Source organism: Ambystoma mexicanum, chromosome 1p, assembly GCF_040938575.1.
Source record: "Ambystoma mexicanum isolate Mex_15411 chromosome 1p, UKY_AmexF1_1, whole genome shotgun sequence".
In the NCBI taxonomy this organism is placed as follows: domain Eukaryota; kingdom Metazoa; phylum Chordata; class Amphibia; order Caudata; family Ambystomatidae; genus Ambystoma; species Ambystoma mexicanum.
Window position 1 is genome coordinate 1,207,351,741 of NC_090921.1, and position 22,274 is coordinate 1,207,374,014.

General features: G+C 45.7%; 1 protein-coding gene across 1 annotated transcript in view; it reads right to left on the reverse strand.

Moving 5' to 3' along the window:
• LOC138451817 (putative methyltransferase DDB_G0268948) overlaps positions 1-22,274 on the reverse strand; it is a 1,096,236-nt gene that overhangs the window by 187,099 nt on the left and 886,863 nt on the right. Inside the window, exon 5 of the mRNA XM_069604932.1 lies at positions 22,002-22,105. Within this exon, the coding sequence (XP_069461033.1) occupies positions 22,002-22,105 (104 nt within the window). The remainder of the gene's footprint in view (positions 1-22,001; positions 22,106-22,274) is intronic.

The following is a 22,274-nucleotide window of genomic DNA, read 5'->3' on the forward strand; positions in this document are numbered from 1 at the left end:
CTAATTCAAGTTACAAAATCTTAAAATTACACTTCCAGAAAAAAAAATAGAGTTAAAAAACATTACCGAAGGCAGCATACAAATACATTTGGCAATCAGACGCTTGCCTCGTCATGAACTACATTAAGAGATGTTTTAGTAATGATTCATTTAGAAGACAATACCAAATGCTTTGACCCATTACGAGTGCTATAAAGTTTTCTTACGGGCCCTCACCACCTTGCAGTTTCACAATACGATTTCTAAAATACATCGCTCTTTTCAGGAACGTCAAAAGAGCCCAAGCGGTGTGAACTGATTCGGCGCTCAAGAGAAACACAAGAGCAGCCCTGTGTGTGCGGATCATCGACTTCTTAAGGGCAGGAATCAGGGACACTTTACGTATACCTGCATACCCTATGCAGAAGAATAACAAATGAGAGAGATCCTCTCTACCATGTCCACAAACCGGGCAACCCGCTGAGTCGGGAAAACCCTTCCATTTATAGGTGTTGCCTTGCAACCGAAGGCAATCGAACCGTGCCCTCGTAATCAGCCACCTGTCCTTTTTTAACGTACTCCAAAGCAAGTAAGGTTGGATTCCCGTTAGGCAGCTAATGCTTGAGTGAAATTCACCATTACTATGGCCACGCTCTAGCAAAGTTCTTTTGCTTGCTATGAGTTCACCCAGCAAGGCTTTGTAAACAGACCCCTCACTTTTGGTCAAAATAGTGTCAGGCGGAAAAAGGGCGCCTAAATTGGCTTCACCCAAAATTGAAAAAACATACGCTAGCCATGGAATTTTTTTCCAGCCACATTTACCCAACACAGTACGAATAATAGTATGGCACAAGGAAGCATGCTCATTAGCCCACAGCCTGACCCAAAATAAAAGAGGGGCCAACGCCCACTGATCTTCCCAAAACTCCACACCCAACTCCCTATGGACGGCTATTCCAGATACACTGGACGGGAGCCCAAGCAGGTTTTTAAAAAATTTACTCTCCTTACTCTGTATTTCCACTGTATTCTGGAAGCCCCAGATAGCTGCGCCATACAGAGTGGAAGCCACAGTTTGGGTACCATAGATCTTAAGGATCACATCCAAAGGCCGGCCCCTACACTTCGACATAAATCTAAAGATTCCACCTATCTGTTGGCTCATCTTAACAGATTGTTTGGCCACGTGGTCTTTACCATTTAAGGCCTCCGAAAAACGTAAACCAAGGTAATCAAAAGTCCTAACTCTGGGAATAATTTCATCTGCACATAGCATGGGTTTCATGGGCACAGGACGTTTTCTACCAACGCACGCCATTACTGCAGATTTCTTAGAATTAATTTTTAAGCCCAGATTATCCATGAACCTTGAATAAGCATTAATCAGTATCTGTAGGGCCCTAGGTGTTCTTGCGAGAAGGACAGTGTCATCAGCATAGGCCAGTACTGGAAACCCCCTTCCTCCCAAAACTAGAAAATCGGCCAATACTCCAATCAGGTCCTGTGAAAGGCCATTAATGTAGAGGCAGAAGCAGATGGGGGCCAGTACACAACCCTGCCTCACACCACACCCCACCTGAAAGCATGCCGTGCAGTGCCCCCCAGAGCCACTGCGTACACAGGCCTCATTATTTGTATGGAGGTCAACCAAAGCCTGTAAGATTTCCCCAGGGCACCCTAAGGACCCAAGCACTGCCCAGAGCTTAGCTCTATCTACTTTATCAAAGGCGGTGCTTAGGTCCATAAAAGCTAGATAGACAGCCTCGCCCCTACAAAACACAGAATTAGCCACCAGCAAATACAAATTAAGACTCTGTTCTGTAGTGCCCACTCCTGGACGGAACCCAAATTGAATGTCAGAAAGAACTGACTGTGCCCCGAGCCAGGATTCTATACGGGCCAGCAGTATTCTCCCAAAAATTTTAAACGATGAATCTAGTAGGGAAATTGGCCTATATGCACCGGGGCTAGACATGTCTCCCTTTTTAAAAATAGGGAATATTATTGCCCTCTTCCACGAGGAAGGATATTTCCTCGATTTTAAACAAGCATTAAATGCCACAGTCAGAAGTGGGGCCCACAAATCAACTTCGTCCTGGAACAAATCTGAGGGTATCATATCTGGCCCAGGGGCGCGGTTGTGTGCTTGAAGCCTGATTGCCTTAGCAATCTCCTCCACTTCAAACGTCAGACATGGGCCACTAAAGTCTGACTCGACCTCTGATTGTTCAGATCCAAATAGGCTACCAAAGTGCGCCAACCATGCCCCTTCTTCCACATGGGTGCCACTCCCCACGTTGGACCAACATCCCTCCGGACCACTTTTTACAAATGCCCAAAAAGCCTTCTGGTCCCTCTTCATGGCGGCATTCAAAAAACCTTCCCAGGCTCCCTGTTCTATCTCCATTTTCCTTCTCTTTAACTCCTGTTGGTAGGTTTTCCTGTCTTGTGCAATCTTCGATCTAGAACTAGTTGAGTCCTTAAGGGTTCTCATCAGCGATTTCTTTGCATTTCTGCAGGCCTCATCAAACCATCCTCTCTTTAATACTTTCCCATTGGACTTAATAGTTTTAGAGAATTTTGAAGTTAATGCAGCCAATAATTCTACAAATTTCTCTACAATTATATGTGCAGATTGATGATTGCCCAATATATCCAGCACAAGCGAGTTATTCTCCCTTAAGGAAAAATGGTGTAGCCCCTCCTCTAAGATGGTACCCCATTTGATTCTTCTGGAACCTGAGAGTACCCCCAGCCGCGGGCTAGGGGCTATGGCCAGAGATTCCCGTTCCCCCAACAAACCCTTTAGCGTAAGACAGATGGGCAAATGGTCACTATGAGTATCCGCCTGCACCTCAAAACTCACAACACATTCCCAGAGGTTTACCGAAATGCAAAAGTAATCAATAGTTGAACAGCCTTGGTGGTTCTTAAACGTTCCTTCCCCTGGGATGTCTGGGGCCTTTCGGCCATTAACAATACGAAACCCCCATTCCAACAGCCAGGAGTTAAACTGAAGACCCTTTGGGCAAACTCTCACATCTCTCATACACCTAGGCGGGATGTTCTCTACCAGATCCTCAAGGGGGTCAAGAGCACCCAGGTCCAGGCCCCCACCCATTTTTAGATTGAAATCCCCACCCCAGATGCAGGAGGTGAACTTCCTGCCTTCCTTGGACAAGAGGTTCTCAATGAACCTTTTGACCTTGGACAGTCTCTCCAAATCAGAAAAATGAGGGCTATTATAAAAATTGATGATGCAGATTACCTTCCCCAACCTAGTTGTTAGAGATGCAACCTGCAAAAAATCCAGCCCTGTTGGGATCAACTCAATCCCACATTCCAGAGCACCCTTAATCAAAATGCACAAACCACCAAAGAGTCTACCTCTCGGTTTTTTGTTGGCTGGGATATCAAACGAAATAAAACCATCTAAGTGTGGGGGTTCTAGGGCCCAAGTTTCTTGAAGTAGGACTATAGAGTTAGCTTGAAGAAGTTCCATCACTGGGCCCAGCTTTAATTTCCTCGTTGCGCCTGCTATGTTCCAAGAAAGCAGGCGCAATTGCAGATTATCTGTGGCCAGACTCCTATGGGATACTGGAGGGGTCGACACCATTGCCCCAGCCTCGGTTACAGCCTCTTGTCAATCCACATCCTCACAGGACGTCAAGATCTCGAAATGGTTTTCCAGAGGCAAGGGTGTCGGAACGTTTTCTGCCGGGGCTTTAGGCTGACCCTTATTGGATACGGTTGTACTCCAGCCGACCAGGGGGCTATTAATCGGTAACAAACTATCCAGGCTAATATTAGGATTTCCAAAACCTCCAACTTGCCTGCTACCTGATATTAGGGTCGACAACTTCCTTCCCCCGCCAGGGATATAGAAATAATCCAGAGGGAGTAATTTACTGGACAGTTTAGTACCATTAGGTTTAAGGCCCCGGGCTAGGTTGGTATTCAAAAGATAATCCGTGATCTGAGCGTCAGAAAAGGTGATTACCACACAGTCTCCCCTTAGATTCTTAGGTCTATTTCCCACCCATCCCACACGCCTGGCCATACGAATCATTTTGGGGTTGATCTTAGGTCCCATCAGATTCGAGTTGACCCAGTGCGAGGCCTTATTAATCAGGGAAAGAGTGGATTCAAAACTTCCAGTTGGCAACCCGGGCAGACCAGTAATGATCCCCACAAAGGGGACCGCTTCCGGGGGTAGGTTCAGGATTGTATTGGTCCCTGACCCACTCCCCGACCCCTTTTCACTTTCTGTTTTTCCAAGTTCGTCACTCACCCTATCCCTCACAGGCCCATTTAATTTCTTGTTGGCCCCTGGAATATCGTCCTGATCTTCAATAATCACCACCTCCTGACTGCACCCTTGCAGAGGTATATCTTTCTTACCATTAGAAGCGGTTTTCCTAGGTAAGGAGGCGGTTGGTGGACACTTACACCGCCAGTCCTCTAGGCCCCTTTCCTCAACAATAACGGCCAGGTCAGACAATTTAAGAGATATTGCCCTAATGGAGTCATCCATAATAGCCAAGGTGGTCAAAACCCCCTCTTTAAGCCCCTTTAAAGATTTTAACATCAACTGTAATGGCTTAAGCTTCTCCTCCAGTAAGGCCTCCAACCATTCTTTGTCGCTCTCGCTGGCGGCAGAACAGTCTAGTAACCCAGATTCCCTTTCCGCCAAAATCCTACCATTAGTACTGGATGCCCCCTCCACGGGGTGCGTCGGTTGCGACAGTAAATGAGGAGGCGTCACCACACCAAAGACAGGCGCATCCCCCCTAAACACAACACCCCTATCTACAATCCCCTGTCCCTGCATATCCGCCAAACCCAATCCCTCACCCCGGGGGACAACCTCTCTAGAGGCAGGTTCAACCGCATTCATACAGTTAACTATTTTATTTGCCATGGCATCCATATAGAAGTCCAACGATCTCTGGGATGGTGTTACACCAACTTTCGGAAGGGTTTTAGCTTTAGTTACTGCTTTAGGGGGTTTGGTGGTATGGGTAAAAGCGACATTTTTGAGTTTTTTCGCCCTTTTACTGATCACCCCAGCACCGGCCCCAACCCCTCCCTCTCCAGCTTTTCTCTTCCCCATAAATTAGAAATATTAGATACTTAAATGGGTAAAATTAGGCGGGAAACAAAGAAAACCGGTCAAGCCTGTATAAGCCAAAAGTAGAGTAACGGTAGGAGATGAGGGGGAGAGAAAAAAGAAAATCTCGCAGCCCCCTCTCACTCTCTACAAAATTAAGCACTAAATACTATATAATACTATATAATATTAAAAGAAAATTACGCTCTAATAAAGAGCCCCATATAAAATATGTATATATATATATATGTGAATGTAAAATGGGTTAAATACATCAAATATTATACAGACATTAAAACCATGAAATAAAAATTAAAATCAGGCTAACTAGAGCACGGAGGTTCACAATTAATAAGTATAAGGGCGGTGGGTAGTAAGAGAACCATACACGGATCGGGATAGGGGTAAGTGAGGACCACCCTTACATGAGTCAATGGCAGTCAATAGCAGGAGGTTATGGCCCAACTTTTTCTTCCTCCTTCCTTCTCCAAGACAGAAACAGAGTCAGAAATAAATAAAGTTTCCAAAAATATATATAAATAAATGTAAACAAAGCTTGTGAATGCAAAGGCAGGGGTTATAGAGCCGGTCCAAGGTCCGGGAAGCTCACAGGTGCACTAGACAAAAGTCACAGGAGCTGGAGGGCGGGGAACGCCCGACAGCTCAAGGAGCTGCCGTAGTCCGTCTCTCCCCCCCCGCCCCTCCAGCAAACCTTAGATAATGGACAAATAACGACACAAAATTAACGGCAGACACCTGCGGCAGACACCATACCTTGCGTGCATACAGGTTAGAATAAAACCGTGAGCAGAGGGCTGAGGTCGGCAAAACAGACCAAAGCAGCACCGACAGCAAAAGTAGACTGCTTCCCCCACAGAGTGCCACAAAGGACACCAAGGACTCTGCGGACTCCGCGCGCTCCGCGCTTCCGAGGGTTTTCGTGCCTGAAGGCCCGCCTCCTCCTTCGCCGGGCTGAAAAAGTTAACCCCTTGCAGGGACACACAGGGGAGCTCGTAGGCAGAGCTTCCCAATCACCAAGGACTCTGCGGACTCCGCGCGCTCCGCGCTTCCGAGGGTTTTCGTGCCTGAAGGCCCGCCTCCTCCTTCGCCGGGCTGAAAAAGTTAACCCCTTGCAGGGACACACAGGGGAGCTCGTAGGCAGAGCTTCCCAATCACCAAGGACTCTGCGGACTCCGCGCGCTCCGCGCTTCCGAGGGTTTTCGTGCCTGAAGGCCCGCCTCCTCCTTCGCCGGGCTGAAAAAGTTAACCCCTTGCAGGGACACACAGGGGAGCTCGTAGGCAGAGCTTCCCAATCACCAAGGACTCTGCGGACTCCGCGCGCTCCGCGCTTCCGAGGGTTTTCGTGCCTGAAGGCCCGCCTCCTCCTTCGCCGGGCTGAAAAAGTTAACCCCTTGCAGGGACACACAGGGGAGCTCGTAGGCAGAGCTTCCCAATCACCAAGGACTCTGTATAAACCATGGTATGTCACAAAGGAACGTCCAAACACTATGTTAGGTGATAACAGAGCTTCTTTATAAAAAATAAGGTTATCATTATTATTTGTATTGTTATTATTTAATTTCTTATATAGTGAAAGGCACCCAAAGGCTTCTGTGTGCAAACAGAAAACAAGACAGAAAACAAACCAACATAGTATGAACAAGGTCAGGTACCAAGGATCAGGTCAGGACGGGGGAAAAATTAATCCTTTGAATTAAAGAGGTAGGCTGTGGGTTCAGTAAAATATATACATATAAATAATAACACTTTGTACTTTGGCAATTCTATTCAAATAATGGAAATATGATATACATTGTATGTGGTACATCATAATACTTGGAGTCATCGAAAAATCCACCAACTGCTGACAGTCTTTAAAAAGCATTTGCATTACTAAGCAAGGGGTGCCTGCATAGATTAAGGAAGAAAGGCAGGTTAGTTCAAGAACATAGGCAGTACAATTACATTAGACTTAAATAGTGATACTGAGTGAGGATCCCCCCACCTGGACAACCTCTAACAAAAAAGTTAGGTTGTACTTGATCTCATCTATTACAGCTCAATCCAAATGAGTCCAATAATCCTTTGCTATTCTTTTTATAGGTTCCACCACCCCAAAGTAACTTAGATGCCACAGTAGAACAGGATCCACGATGAATCCGGGACCCCTGGATGATTTGTGAGGCTGGAAGGCGCTCTTCCTCATCACAGAAGCCTTGGTCCTTGGCAGGCGAAGTGGTGGAGTTTCTTGCTTTACTCAACAGGATCTCTGAAGGATGGAGCTCCTTTGCAAGAAGGAGTCACTGGGATCTCGAGGCCAAGATAAGAGGAGGAACCAGACAGTGTCAGAAAGGCAGCACTTTTGGTCTTCGCGGTGTTCTCTGTTGGAAGGTTGTTACTCCTGCTGTGGAGGGCCCATGAAGGTAAAACTTGCTGTTGACTCCGAAATGCCTGGCTGAAGAAGATAAGACGCATGGGGACCTTGGATGCCTTTCGGTGGCAACGGGTGCATTGGCAGAAGTAGGTGTCGGGTTTCCGGATTTCATGGTTTACTGACTTTTGGATCTTCAGTGCTGCAGCTGCAGCGCAGAAATTTGAATGGCTTCTGGTGACCTGGACTCGCCCACTGGACTGGACTATGGACCCTAACCAAGGCTGGACCACCAGGACATCTTTTTCTGATTTTGTCGGTGTGAAACCACCTGCCAGAACTTCCTCTGCACACAGCAAACTGGGATTCTCTTCAGCAGGAAAAAGTGGTCAGCTGTCGTGGCAAGGATGTCCCTTGAAGGATTCTTTGATCATGTGGAACTTTCGCAGATCTGGGTGTCAAGCAGCACTATGGCAGAATACCCCCTCTTCTGAACGGTAGACAGCAACATGGCTTCCAGCAGTCACAAACACTCCTCCGTAACCTGGATGACATGACTGGACTTCTTCGGATCAAGATGTAGAAACAGTCCTCTTATGGACTCACAAAGGCCCCATCTCTAGATGCCAGGCACACAGAACTGGCTTCCAGGGTACTTCTGATGAAGAGTAGCAGGTGCACGATGGTCCCTCATCAGGTCAGGAAGAGGTCACCTGTCCAGGTCCTCTCTTGGTTCTGTCCTTGTGTTTGTTCAGCTGTCTTCAGATTCCTTGAAGAAATGCAGCTGCAGCCCCTTCCTCCGACTGCACCCAGGATACAAGCTTAAGCTTTCAACTTCAGAACAGCGTCAGTTTCAAGATTCAGCTTCAGAACAAATTGGTGAGTGCGATTTCCCTAGTTATACAAATGTGTTCCCCATATACTCAGGCTGAGCCAGGCTCAGTCAGCCAATCATTCATGAGTGCATTCATGCAGGCAAGCAGCCAATCAGGCTCACAGGCATTCAGGCCATTCACCCAAACCAGACAACCATAACACATCATGTGGATTGACATAAGCACCCAGATTTCAGCACACTACACTGCATTCACTCCAGTCTCAGTCAGGGTTGGCGCAGGCATTATGTCACACACACCAATACGAGACACCCACAACACAGAATGTGAGTTGACTTCAGACTCCATTCATAGATGCCCCACCCAAAGGGTATACCCACAATGCACAGCCCATGGGAAGGTTCCAGTGAGTCTGACAGAATGCAGCCCCAGAACCATGTATGTTATTTCCACACAACAGCCAGTCAGGGAGAAAGGGACAGAGTCAAGGCTACCCAGGACTTTGGGAAACAAAGTGTAAAGGCAATAGAAACCAAGAGGCTACAGTAGCTATCTTGCATTCCATTCCTATGGCAGGGCATGGGTGTCCCAAAAATGGAGGACACTTAAAGCCACTGTCAAGTCAGTAAGTAGATGCCACCAGCACATAGCCTGTTCTGTGGGCAACACACAGCTGCCCAACAATGCACATAAGGGGTACATTGTTCACCCAAAGGAAGAATGGAGAGCTGCAATGCCAGAGGTCCAAGTTGGACCTCAGTGGCAGAATATATACAGAAAACACACACAGAGAAGATGGAGGACAAGGACTAGGAGGCCCTGTCTCTCCAAAAGGCATTTCCAGCATCACAATATTGTTCTACTTTAAGAGACCACATTGGGAGTGCACGCAATGAAGAATAATGGAGTTGGTGATTAGTATGTAGCAGTGCATTAGAAGTAGGACAGACTCATATGCAGAGGGAGTAGCACTTGTTATCTCATGTACTTGAAAGGCTTCTAATATGGTGTTATAGGCAGTAGATGGAGAGTGTATTAGGGAATGTATAGAAATGTGTGTTAGCAACACCAGTAGCTATTTGCTGAATTTTGTGTTTGTGTGGAATAAGCCACATGATAGATGCAGCATTGTGTGTCGTGAAGATACTGGGATACAATGGGCCTCCAGACTTTCGATAGAAAAATACACTTCACTTCATCTCATCGCAGACGCTGCACAGGCAAGGTCAGAGGCTATTAAGTAAAAAGGAAAAAGACCAATTTAGAAAGACCGCCCTGAGAACACTCAGAGCGGTCTTTATAAATCTTACCTGTCACACCCCTGCTCCACACGAGTGCAGGCAGCAGCTGACAGGCAGGCCATGATGGTCGGGGAAGATGGGTTTCAGGTAAGTGTGTGTTTGCATGCCTGCGTGCGTGTGTGTATGAAAAGGGACAGTGTTTGTGGTGGTGTAGGGACTAGGGAGAAGGAGTGTGTCTGTGTGTGTGTGAGTTTGTGTGTATTTGTATGTGAGGCGCAGGCTGGATAAAAGGTTCATGTGTGAGGCAGGGTTGGGGTGGGGCAGAGGTAGAAGGTGGTTCAGGGGTGAAAAGCCGATTTCAAAGGGTGGGGTGAGGAATTGTATTTCGAATATTAAAGGCCGCACAAAATCAGCCGAAATAAATGTGCCTTTTTGAGTGTGCTCTTTAATATTCGGGATAATCACATAAAACCGTTCAGAGTCCTTGAAGGGTGTGTGAGAGGCTGTGCGGGGATCCGCTAAGAACACAGAGCCCAACCATTTCCCATACCTTGAGCAATGGACATTATAACAAGTAGTATTTTTACCATTAGTCTAAACTTTGCAAGGTGCAGGACACATGCTGGTGAAAATAATGTAAAGCTGAGGTGCAGTCAGAAGGACATGGTCAGACTGTGTGCACACTGGCCCGTAGCAGAGAATGATCACTTAGAATGAAACAGCAGGTACCAAGCAATGCAATGACTATGTTGTAGATATTTGGGGAAAACAAGGCAGTAGAAGGAAAGAGGTCTTTCGGTGAATAAGGAGGGAAACACTTAAAATCATGAAAGACTAGGGAACATGTACCCTTGATGTCGCCAAATAGTTTTGTGTATAAAACCAAAGAAATACAGAGCACATAAAACCAAAGCAACTGGTCCCCAAGTGACTGATGTCATGGTATTTTATGTCATGAGGCTACCAATTCCCCTGGGAAGGAGGAAGGATTGGTCTCGGAGGTGAAACATGTTTCCAAAGAGAAGTCGCAAAATGAACTGTTAGGTTTTACAGTCACATGGCTGAACCACCAGAGGGTGCGAAAATTCTGGTTGCATGGGAAAAGGATGAGGTATTCATAATATTTCATATATAAATCATTCTATAATCGCAATATGCTTCTACGTACATTTATAAGTATCACTGGTATTTTTTAAATATACATATTCTTGAAAAATCAAGTTTTGAATTGCTGTAGAAAAATTAAATACACTTTTTACATTGTAATCGTTTTGACAGTGAGCCTTTTTGCTGTGTTAAAGATGCAATACTATGATGTATAATAATTAATGTGAGTATCGATGAAATACATTTCTGCTGTGCCCTTCATCGATATTTGTAGATTCTGGTAATATATTGTAATTTTTCTTTTTTTTATTGTTGTTGGTTAATAAAAAACCTTAAACATACACATTTAAATTTAAAAGACATGCAATAAACAGTATTTCATTATTAAGATCAATACTCAAATCAGTTAATAAAAACGCATATTTCATCACAAATCATCCATCAGATTATCACTGTTTAAAAGGATTAGGAAAGGTGCAAAGCCATAATAAAATTCGTAGCTGCAATTAATCTATTATTGGAGCAACCGACTAGACAGGCGGCCCAAATCAAGTCACCTTGCATCATAGAAAATAATCCACAGACGCTCCTTAAGTGATTCAAGCATTGCGCCTGAGTGGCAGGACACTATGATATCAGATGTTCAATAGTTTCTACAACATCCTGCATGTACAGAACCGACAAGTCGCCTAATCCTCCTTTATAATTCTATATTGGACCAATGTATGTTAAGTTGGTATCAAACCCCATCAGAATCTCCAAAACAAGGAGCATATACTTATGTCAGGACACAAAGAAAGAAAAGGGGCGAGAATGCCAATTGTTTATGCTAATTTTTTAAATGGTAAAGTGAGGAAAAGCAATGGACATCTCAATAGTACAGATCAAGTCAAAGGTATAAAGAAGATGCTTAGTAGAATCTGGACGCTCAAACAGTTCTTTGGTAGAGCTCCCAATTTCTTTCCAAAGATTGTTACAGAAGTTATACATTTCTTTTAGCCACATAGTTTCATTTTTTTGTAAAATATCTCGTAGATCAACAAACAGTCTATCACAGGGCATTACATTTTGCGTAGAAGCGACAACATTTTCCAAAATGCTCGTGCTTTGAGAGAAACAATTCCTAGATCGTAAAAGACAATATCAATTGTAATGAATTTAGCAACTTAAGTAACTGTCTCCATATTAATGCCAGAAGCTGCGGGAAGGACTCCAATACTCGTAGAGCATAGCATTCCATGGCATAAAATAGTTTAGGAATCATTTTCCCCAAATAGTATGGAAGTGCTGGTTTGATGGAATATTTCCCAAATCTGGAGTCTACCCCTTGAATCCCATTGGCCAAGGCTGAGGCTCTATCTTTAAGCCAAGCGTGGTACTTCCCAATATTTGGTTTCGACGTCACCAAGATACCTAAATAGATCATATAATTTATTTCATCTACTGGGTCACTGCCAATATGTCACACGTATTTGGAGGCACTCCCACCTTTTGAGCATCGGAGGACCTGTATTTGAATTGAATTTACTTTCAGAGAATCCCACTCCACAAACAACGCAAAGGCATTCAATAAACGTTGTTACCCAATGGGAGTGCAGTCAAATAATAAAACGTCATCGGCGATGTATGTCAATGCGAGCGGGTGAGGTGATATTGTGAGCCATGCTGTGGTGCTACTGAAACACGTGCCCAGGTGCACTTCCCACTGCCCTGCCTGAACGGTGCACTTCGGGTACTGCAGCATTGGTCTTGTGATGTGGAATGATTTGTTGCCATGTGTATGTGGCCACACATCAATGTGCTGGGTTCACATGTGCATGTCTCGTAATTGTCACTCATCATTTTCCCTACACTTGTGTGACTGTATTCATACTGATTAGTGTTTGCACGTTTATGTTTTACAGTTGGTATACCCGCGTAGAACAGAGTGCCTGAGTTGGAGGGCGACTTGGTTGCAGAGTGAAGCATTCAGACTCCTGTTTCTTTGGCCTGAGGAAGACTGTTTTGGATAGTCAAAACTAGAACTAGTGTTGGCCCTAGTGGCTGGATGGATCTATTATCACAATAGGTCAGTACCAATAGACACAAAGCTGTGCACGTATTAGGCATCTAGTTGGTCTTATTACTTTTTGCTTAGTTGCAAATACTAACAACAGTTTGGGGCACATCTTATTAGAGAGCCCAGTGGTGTCTGCTACCCTAAGGATGTGGTGTGGACTATAGGTCTGTGGTGAACTAAACTAATATTGCATTATGTATAATTGTATGGTTTTATGAAATGTACATGTAATTGTTTGACAAATTGACGTTTCCATGTCATGTATTGTTGTTTGTCATAGCACACACACATATGTTTGTATGCATTTTATCTATGAATGAATAAGATCTATTTTACAACTTCATGTTATCATTGAAAGTGGTTTTATGTTGCATAATTCTCATTTAACTGATTTATTTATTTTCAAACACTGCGGTCTAGTGGGGTGAAGTCTTAGTTTGTGTGCCTTCCAGACATATTGACAATGTTATTTTGCTGCTACACATAGAGTAAGAGGTGTTTGCAGAAACACATTTCAATATTTGAACATACTCGTTGGATCCAGGAGAATGTTTGTTGATATACATTGTTGTCCCTGTTCTCCTGTGGAATCACGGTACCCTGGTGTGTTCCTGTGTATTCATACTGACTGCAGGGCATGCGCATGTGTGTTTGGGGCACTTGCTGGTTGACTTGTGCTTATTTCATGCTACTGTTACTATTGTGTATGCCACACATGCATTGTCAATGTTGACTGTCTACGTCAAGACTGGGCAAAGCTGCTGATGGTGAGTCCCAGGATTTGATCGTTGTGGGGGACACCACAGCAGTGGTGGGACAGGTTGGTGCCATCGACACATAGGGGCCCAAAAGGATGGATGCCCCTCTGGAGGCATCAGGGTTATGGAGGTGTAAGAGGAGGAGGCCATTGCAGCCAAGCCCACAGGGTCATGTTGGGGCACTGAGGGGGGTTTGCAGGCTGCACCCCTGGCCCTGAGACGTGAGGATGTGCAGTCTACCGTGGAGGGGTTGGCACAACTTCCTGTCCCTGGGCCATCTGCTGCAGCACTAACCACCTTCCATGTTGACTCCACCCAAACCATGGCAGTGATGCTGGCAGAAGTGGCCATCCAGGATGTTTTGCTGACCCTGATGAAGGGTGTCTTTAGGCAGCAGGCTTTGATGCGTGAAGTTGTGCAGGCATCTTGTGAGGTGCGTGTACAACATCCTCATGGGCCCACATGGCACACTTTGTAGGTGCAAAAACAAAGAGGTTATGGCTGGAAGGTTTAGAATGAATCTTAAACTATGGCATTGCTCTGTTCAACCATCCAGACCATCGTTCTTCACCTGCTACGCCATTACAGAAAGGGAAATACAATATGCAGATCAGTCTTGGTCCCACCCACTTTGCAGGTGCACTACTTTTCGGTTGTCTCTTTGGGCTGGCTACTGCAATGGCCCCCTCCTCCTCCTCATCTTTGCCCCAGTCATCCTCTAGTTAGGCTTCCTTGCCAACTACCATCTACCACCACAGCCTTATGTCCACCAGTGCCACCATCATTCAGTCTGGATGTGCCTGTTTCCCTGATTGAGGTGGAAGTCCATATGATGGCAGAGGAGGTGATTGCTGAGCCTGACCCGGAGCCCGCAGATAAGCAGGCATTGGAGGGACAGCAGGCAGTTGAGGGTTTTGCAGGTGCCGTACTCTCCGGACAACAACTGTCATCCAGTCATAGGGAGTACCTTTGCAGCACACGCAAGGTAGTACCTTGCCAGGCAGCAGCAGATGTTGACAGTAAGGATGAAAATTCTGCAGAGCACTGCCCATTGGTTGAGGCAAACAAGCACAGACTTTGCGCAAGTGAGGCAGGAGGCACATCAGCACCTGTGGGCTCTGGTAGTCCACCCATGTGGCCTAAGTGAGGCAATAGGAGGTGGACAGGCAGAGGGCGTGTGATGTGATGCAGCAATAGCCAGGGCCATGGCCGAGGAGGAGAGGATGGCAAGGAGGCAAAGTGCTATCTTGAGGGAATTTTGCAGACAGCACAGGAGATAGAGTGTCTGATGAGGGACACTCTGCAAGCCCTCCAGGCAACAATGGAGGCCCACCTGCAGGTGGCAGAGATAGAGGGGATCGAGCTTGGTCGGGGCATTGTCCAACATCACATTGGACTAGCCCGCTGCCGGTTGTTAATAGTCTGTAGGAGTAGGTTTCATTTTGCTCTTATGTTTTTTTGTCCCATGGACAATGTTTCCCTTCCCAGTTTTTTGTACATATTTTATCACGCTTCTAGTACACTGCTTGCTGTCTCTTTGTCCATGTTCAGATTTTGTTTGGCCATGTCCTCCAAGTGAGTATGTCCTATGGCTTTCATGTGGGTTAGGGCTTCACTGTGTGTGCCATGTTGTTACTTTGATGGTTGCTGGGGGACATGTGTGCATTCTCTGTGTGAGTGATAGATGTTGCATCCATGTTTGATGAACATGGGTGATCTACTGTAGATTTGGGGAGGTTAGATGCTTCAAGATCCACGTGTTTGACAGCTTTGTCATGCGCATCTGTTGCTTGCCTACTTTCGTGCTTTGCAGTGGTTGACTTTGTACTCGATTGGTTAATAGGTTCATGGGTGTTTAGTGATGTGAGACATGGTGGCATTCTATTCATTAACTTGGACAGACAAAATGACTGGAAGTTACAAGGGCTAGCTCTCTTTTGCCATTCCATGTTTGGTTTTGGTGTGTTATTGTTGGTTGAGTGACTTTTGGTGTCAATCCAGGGATGCTTTTGGTAATGGGTAAAATGGTTCATGATGGTGTTTGGCATCTCTCATTGGAGCTGGCTACTGACTTATTCATGTGTCTTGTCACATGTTCCACATGGTTTAGATGTTTGTTGTATCTGGTGACAGCTCATTCACCACTGTCCATTTGCTACTGGAGGTTCAGTTGATTGTATGTTGAGTTTTTTTCTTTTTTGGTCCACTGATGTTTAGCTGTTCCTTTGGCATTTGCTTGTCAGTGTGGATGTGCCCACACTTCATTCACAGGTATGTCTATATTGAAGTGTGGGTGTTGAGGAGGGGTGTGTGCCCTCACTGTGGATCAGTGGGCAACAATCATCACTTGTGCACTATGTCACATGTACTTCGAGTGGCCAAAGTGTAGCTTGTGCAACAGTAAAGTGTCCTGTTGATGTGCAGCTGAGTGTGTTCCAACAGGGAGCACTGGATGACGCTATGATCCTGGGTGCAACAGCATGGCACCCAGGCATTCATGTTGCAGGAGGATACCTGCAGGTGTACTTCACCGAGGAGGCAGGCCAGAGGAGTTGCATTAGGTTGGTGATACACATTGGACTGGGAGGAGGGTGGACTAGTGGGTGTTCCTTTGGGTTTGGAGGTTGGGGCAGTGGTATGTGGGGTACTGGGAGGAGGGCGGACAAGCCGGTACTGCCTTGGGTTGCAGGGTTGGGGCAGTGAGGTACTGGGAGGAGGATTTTCTAGCTGGTGCTGCCTTGGGTTTTGTGGGTGGTGCAGTGGTCAGTGGGGTACTGGGAGGAGGGCGGACTAGCAGGTGATGCCTGGGATTGTGGGGGGTTGGGGCATGGGTTACTGGGAGGAGGGCAGACTAGTGGGTGTTGCCCTAGGTTTGGAGGCTGGAGCAGTGGTCCGTGGGGTACTGGGAGGAGGGCGGACTAGCGGGTGCTACCTTAGTTTGTGGTTTGGGGCAGTGTGTTACTGGGAGGAGGGTGGACTAGCTGGTGCTCCCTTGGGTTGGGGTTGGGGCAGTGGGGTTCTGGGAGGAGAGCAGACTAGCAAGTGCTGCCTTCGGTTTGGAGGTTGGGGCAATGGACAGTGGGGTACTGGAAGGAGGGTGGACTAGCAGGTGCTGCCTTGGGTTTTGAGGTTGGGGACATGGTCAGTGGGGTACTGGGATGAGGGAAGACTAGCAGGTGCTGCCTTGGGTTTAGCGGTTGGGGCAGTGGTTAGTGGGGTACTTGGAGAAGTGTGGATTAGCGGTGCTGCCTTGGGTTTGGAGGTTGGGGTAGTGCTCAGTGGGGACTCAGAGGAGGGTGGACTAGAGGGTGCTGCCTGGGGTTTGGGGTAGGGGCAGTGGTCAGTGGGGTACTGGGAGGAGGGTGGACTAGAGGGTGTTGCCTTGGGTTTGGAGGTTGGGGCAGTGGTCAGTGGGGCACTGGGAGGGTGGCAGACTAGGGGTTCTGCTTTAAGTTAGGGGGACCAGACACAGTTTCTCCAGGGATCTCAGGTGCCACTTTGAGTGAGTAGGACGAGGCGCAGTTTCTCTGGGGTTTACAGATGCTGCTTTGAGCTACAGGGATGATGCGCAGTTTCTCTGGAGTTCGCGGGTGCTGCTTTGAGTTTGGGGGATGAGGCACACTTTCTCAGGGGTTCGCGGGTGCTGCTTTGAGTTAGGGGACCATGCACAGTTTCGTAAGGGTTTGGAGGTGCTGCTTTGAGTTAGGGGGTTGGGGCACAGTTTCGCAGGGGTACTGGGATGAGGATTTGTGAGTCGCAGGAGATGAGTGGATTTAAAGGTTAGTACTTGTAAATAATCCTTGATTACTTTTTTACATGGGCCTAGTGCAAAGGTTGTTTCACAGCGCACATTTTTGCTTGCCATGTTTCACACTGCTGATTTTTGCTTGCCATGGGGCATGTTGTGGGCATTCTGGGCACAACTCATTATTCTTTGCGCTGCAGTTTTCTTTGCACTTTTGATTCTATGAATCGAATCCCAGCGATTCTTTACGTCCGTGCAATGTTCTTTCTCGTGCAAAGTTGTTAGAAAGGACCTAGTGCTTCTTTAGTAAATTAGATCCACAGTCACATACAAACCAAAATGCGCCATTTTTGTTTCTTGAGCTTATTGCCCAGCAACACATTTTGTAGTGCTTATGATTGCTCAATTCTAAATCCACACAATCCAAAGAAAATCAAACTTTTTAAGGTAGTGTGATTATATAGAGGAGTGGCAGGCATTGTGACTGATGCAGAGATTATAGTGCTTGATTCGCCAGGTCACAAATCAGGATTGGTTGCCTAGGAGACGTTGACATGGGTAGTGGGTGAATGTACAGGTTTTGATCTTTGCCAGTTTTACTAGACTACCCACTCGCTGCCTGAACCTGGGAGTCATGATTTAGTCTCCTTCTGTGTACTGTTCGTACTTCACAACATAGCAGGAATGTTTTATGCTTTACTTTAATAGAACCCTTATTGTATAGTTTGTTAAATGGCTGAACTAGAAAACAATTCACTCTGCATATTCAATTTCATTTTTGGTGATGGCTTGCTATGAGTGTTTTTCGGTTCTATTGGCCAATCATCTTCCACGTTATAACTAGTGTCTATTGAAAAAGCAGAATTAAGCTCCTGCACCTGCCCACTTTACAGGTGGTTGTCCCATCCTCCAGTTCGCCAGGTGTCCTTCAGTGATGTGATTGTGCACATATTAACATACTTGCTGTACCTTTTTCTTTTACACTGATGGCAAGCGGTTGGAATCCAGCAAGTACTGAGCCTATAGCAGCCTGCTAAAGTCAAAGAACAATCCGGGCAACATCAGAAACACTGACAGTATGTCAGTGGGAAACGTCCAAAATGACCGATTATAAATGACTGTATGCTTGATTTGGCCGAATTTTGGCTGGTCGGAAATTCTGATCAGCTGAAAAGTTTGACCAGATCACGCATTCAGTGCTGTGGGCTGTGGGTGTGTCCTCTGCACCTTTGCTCACTATATTGTGCACGGGGGTGTCCCTGCAGCCATCCCAAAACAAAAAGGAAAGGACCCTGCAGTGCCAGTCCCGATCACTGAAGTGAAAGGGAACAGGCAATGCAGGGACACTGCGAGTCAGCGGCTGCAAGGTAAGTAGGGGGGTGGAGGTGTGGGTGGGGTGCCGGGGGCCAAGTTGGAAATGTTCAGGGGAGAAAAGACAGAAGGATATTTCAGAAACATTATCTTTGGTCTTTTCTCCCTCGAAAATGTGGATCTCAGGCTTTCAACCCTGATCCATGTCAGTAGACTGTTGTGCCTGTTTCACCATAATTATGAAGACCACAGCTGTTCTAGTAGTGTGGGAATGAGTAGACATTTAGAAACCAATACTAATCACTGCATTTCTGCAGGTGTATCAGAGAGCTGACCCTGTGAAGGGGGGATTTCGAAGCACTCTCAACCTGAGGCAGGACCAACCTGTGCATTTGCCAGGTCAAATCCTGCACCAGAGCCAGTCCTGTGCCAGAGGTTATCTTTGGTCATATTCAGGTACCAATGAGGAGAGAGGGATCCAATTTTGGATTTAACCCTGCACCACAAGGAACTTGCAAAAACAATTTCAATGACTCTATCTACTTAGCCAACATTCCATATACTGGTAAGACAGCAAGCTGATTTACTCACCGGGTAATGTCACACACATTAGGGGCTCCGCAGGGAGTCATCTATATATCTTTTATTTTTCTTTATATGCCAGGATCCACATAACTAGCCTTCGATATAAAGGGTGAGTCTGAATTATTCTTTTTACACAATGGCACTCATTTGGGCTCCAGGTTTTAATATGGTGAACGGCCAAACAGGCACAGATGACAGATTTGTTCAACACTAGCGATGTTATGAGATACTTCGAATGACAACAGACATTAACATCTTAATCTTGATACTTACCATATACTCACAGATGCCATGCATGAACTAAAAGTAACCAACACTAGACTAATTCACAGAGGGATTTGACTAAGTGGTCATGACAGAATGGGGTGTATCACATATCCACTGCCAGAGCATAATCTGTAATAATTCATATGTGAACAACTATGGCATATTGCTCTTGCCTCTTCTTCCTGCTGCTGCATACCCCTTCACTTGTTACATGATAATGGGCATGTAACCTTCTGTTTTACGTAATAACATCTTGTTTTTATAATTTTGCTTTGTAACAAATATGTATTTTCTTTACTTTCATTTTCACTTTGTGTGTTAACAACATTTGTTACATTTGTATATACACGTCTAAAACCATTTGCATTATTTGTTCACGGTTCTATGGTTACTGTATCAGCCTTGAGGAAGACTTAGGTCGAAACACTTGTCGGCTGATCTTTGTGAATAAATCATTAGCAGATGAAGACTTGACAAGACTGATTTGTCTTTATAATATTTTTGTACAACCATTATTACAGAGGCAAATCGCGATTCGCCAGTACCAATCTACCTTTTGTTTCACTTGTCGCAGGTCTTTATGGGCAGACCTTGTATAATTTGTGACCAAGCTTGCCGCTCTAGTGACTTTAAGTGGTCATAGCGCACTCTCAAAGGGTTGGACCCATGCATATTTTTACGCTGTGCCAGAGTTGGGTTGAGGAAGTTGGGAGGCCCCCAGTCATTGACCCATCCACATGGGCCTGTTAAATGAGTACCACTTTCTATCACCCCATACCTACCTTCTCAGATATTAACCAGTGTTTTCTCACTTTGTTTTTTAGAATCACAATAAACAGAAACCCTTGTGGTAATGAGCGGCGCAGGAAATCCACTGGCGGGAGAGGTGGTGACTAACATACTGCAAGTGGAGAGATCCTTGAAGAAAAAGGGCAGTCAGGACGCTCATCATGCATCAAGAACAAACTCTAAAATTGACTTCCCATATAGTGGCCCACCATTGCAAGACACAGGCAGACACTTGTTCACAAAGGGGGAAGAGCTTAAGGGGTAATTTATGTTTTCCCACTGCTGTTACCAGCTCCACAAGGTAAAGCAATGCAGAAATTGGCCCAGAAGACCAGCCCAGCGGAAGGGCCAATGGGAGGGCAAGGTGGAGAATAAAGGGACACATGAAGACAAGGGGAGTGTGGGTTGTTCAAGTGAGGTCTAGGGAGTAGACGGCACAATGGCAGACAAGGTGGAGGAAGGATGGTGCAGCAAAGTGTGTAGTAAAATCACAGAGCGTGTGTGCAAGGTGAGGTATTGGTTGGTGAGAGACAGTGGTACTTGGATGTGTGAGTGAGTGTATGGTGAGTGAAGAGAGTGACAGAGGTTAGGTTTATGTCTAAGGGTATGTGACAGTGAGTGTGAATGGGTACATTATAGAGTGAAAGAAGGGTGATTGTGAGAGGAGAAGGGATGGTATGCAGTGGAGCAGGGAATGCAGAGTACTGTGGAGAGAAATGGAGTACTGAAGAGGGGAGTCACACGTACTGGAGAATAGTGGTAGTGGAGAGTAGTGGACAGTGTAGAGTAGTAGAGATGAGAGTGTAAAGTAGTGAAGAGCAGAGAGAATTAGTAGAAGTAGGCGTGAGAAGGACACACATCACAGAAACAGAGCGAGGGGGAGAACATCACAGAAAAGGGAGAATGAGAGGAGGAAAAGGAAGGAAAGTAGGAGAGAGGAAAAGGAAGGAAATAACATCAGAGTGAAGAGTACAAGAGTGTGAAAGTTAAACAAGTGATACCTGGGTGGTTGGAAGGCACAGCTGCTTAAGGCCATTGTCGTTGTGGAACCCCAAGTGAGCATCCACTGAGACATTGGGATAAGGAGTTTGACCTTACGCACTCATCACTATCCAGCCAGATGACAGGAGCTACGGATCTCAAGTTACCAACTTGGATTTAGGGACATCTGCACTAGCGAGGTCAAAGCCCATGCGAGACAAGAGAAAGGGGGATGATCCTTAATGAGACCCTTTTCAAACATTTAAATAATAACCCTTGAACATTCTTCGAGAGTTGGTGTGTATTTGAGTCCATATGTGACACAAGTCAGTTGTCATTTCATTGTAATTTTTAAAAGGAATTCGTGTGTGGACAGTTTTTGAATCACCCTTAAAGCTTTAAATTCCTTACCAATGTCATGTTCCTGGCTAGCTTTATGAAGTAGTATACAGGTGGCATAAGCATTTTGAAGGCACCTAACACCACATGTTATTGTTCTCCCTTCCCACCCCCTTCTTTAACAACTGAACCCTCATAAAGTGACCTACGCTTGCTAGAGGCACTATAAAAAGACACTGCATAGAGTACCATCATGTTACACATTTCCCTCTCACTTGTACCGTTTCCTTTTTTCCCTCCTCCTTTCAAAGTATTCTCAATGGACTGTTGTCATCGCTCAACCATTCAAGCGCTTAAGGATTGCTACAGCATAATAAACTGAAATAAAGAACTACCAGGGTTATGGATCACAATACACTCCTCCTGGTAGCCAGGAGTATCGTATGTGAATGTCACTACTTCTGCAATGTTGCTTCCTATCATACCTGTATTATTAAAAGAAGTATAAAGTGTGTTTTCTTACCGTGTTTTGTCTTCAAAAGGCACACTATCAAATATGTGTTTGTATTCATCCTTCACTAGTTCAGCTATTTTACCGCCGTATTCGGCAAAGAGGAAGTCAAAAGCCTGCAGAGAGATATAAAGTAACAAATTCACATTATACCATTGCTCAGCCACTTCTCCATGGCCATGAGCCAGAGTTTGCGAAGCTCACAGACAAAGCAGCAACTTCAGCCTCAAACCTTAATTATCCCCCAAATGCCTTCTGTCTCTTCAGTCTCTGGGTGGTATGACA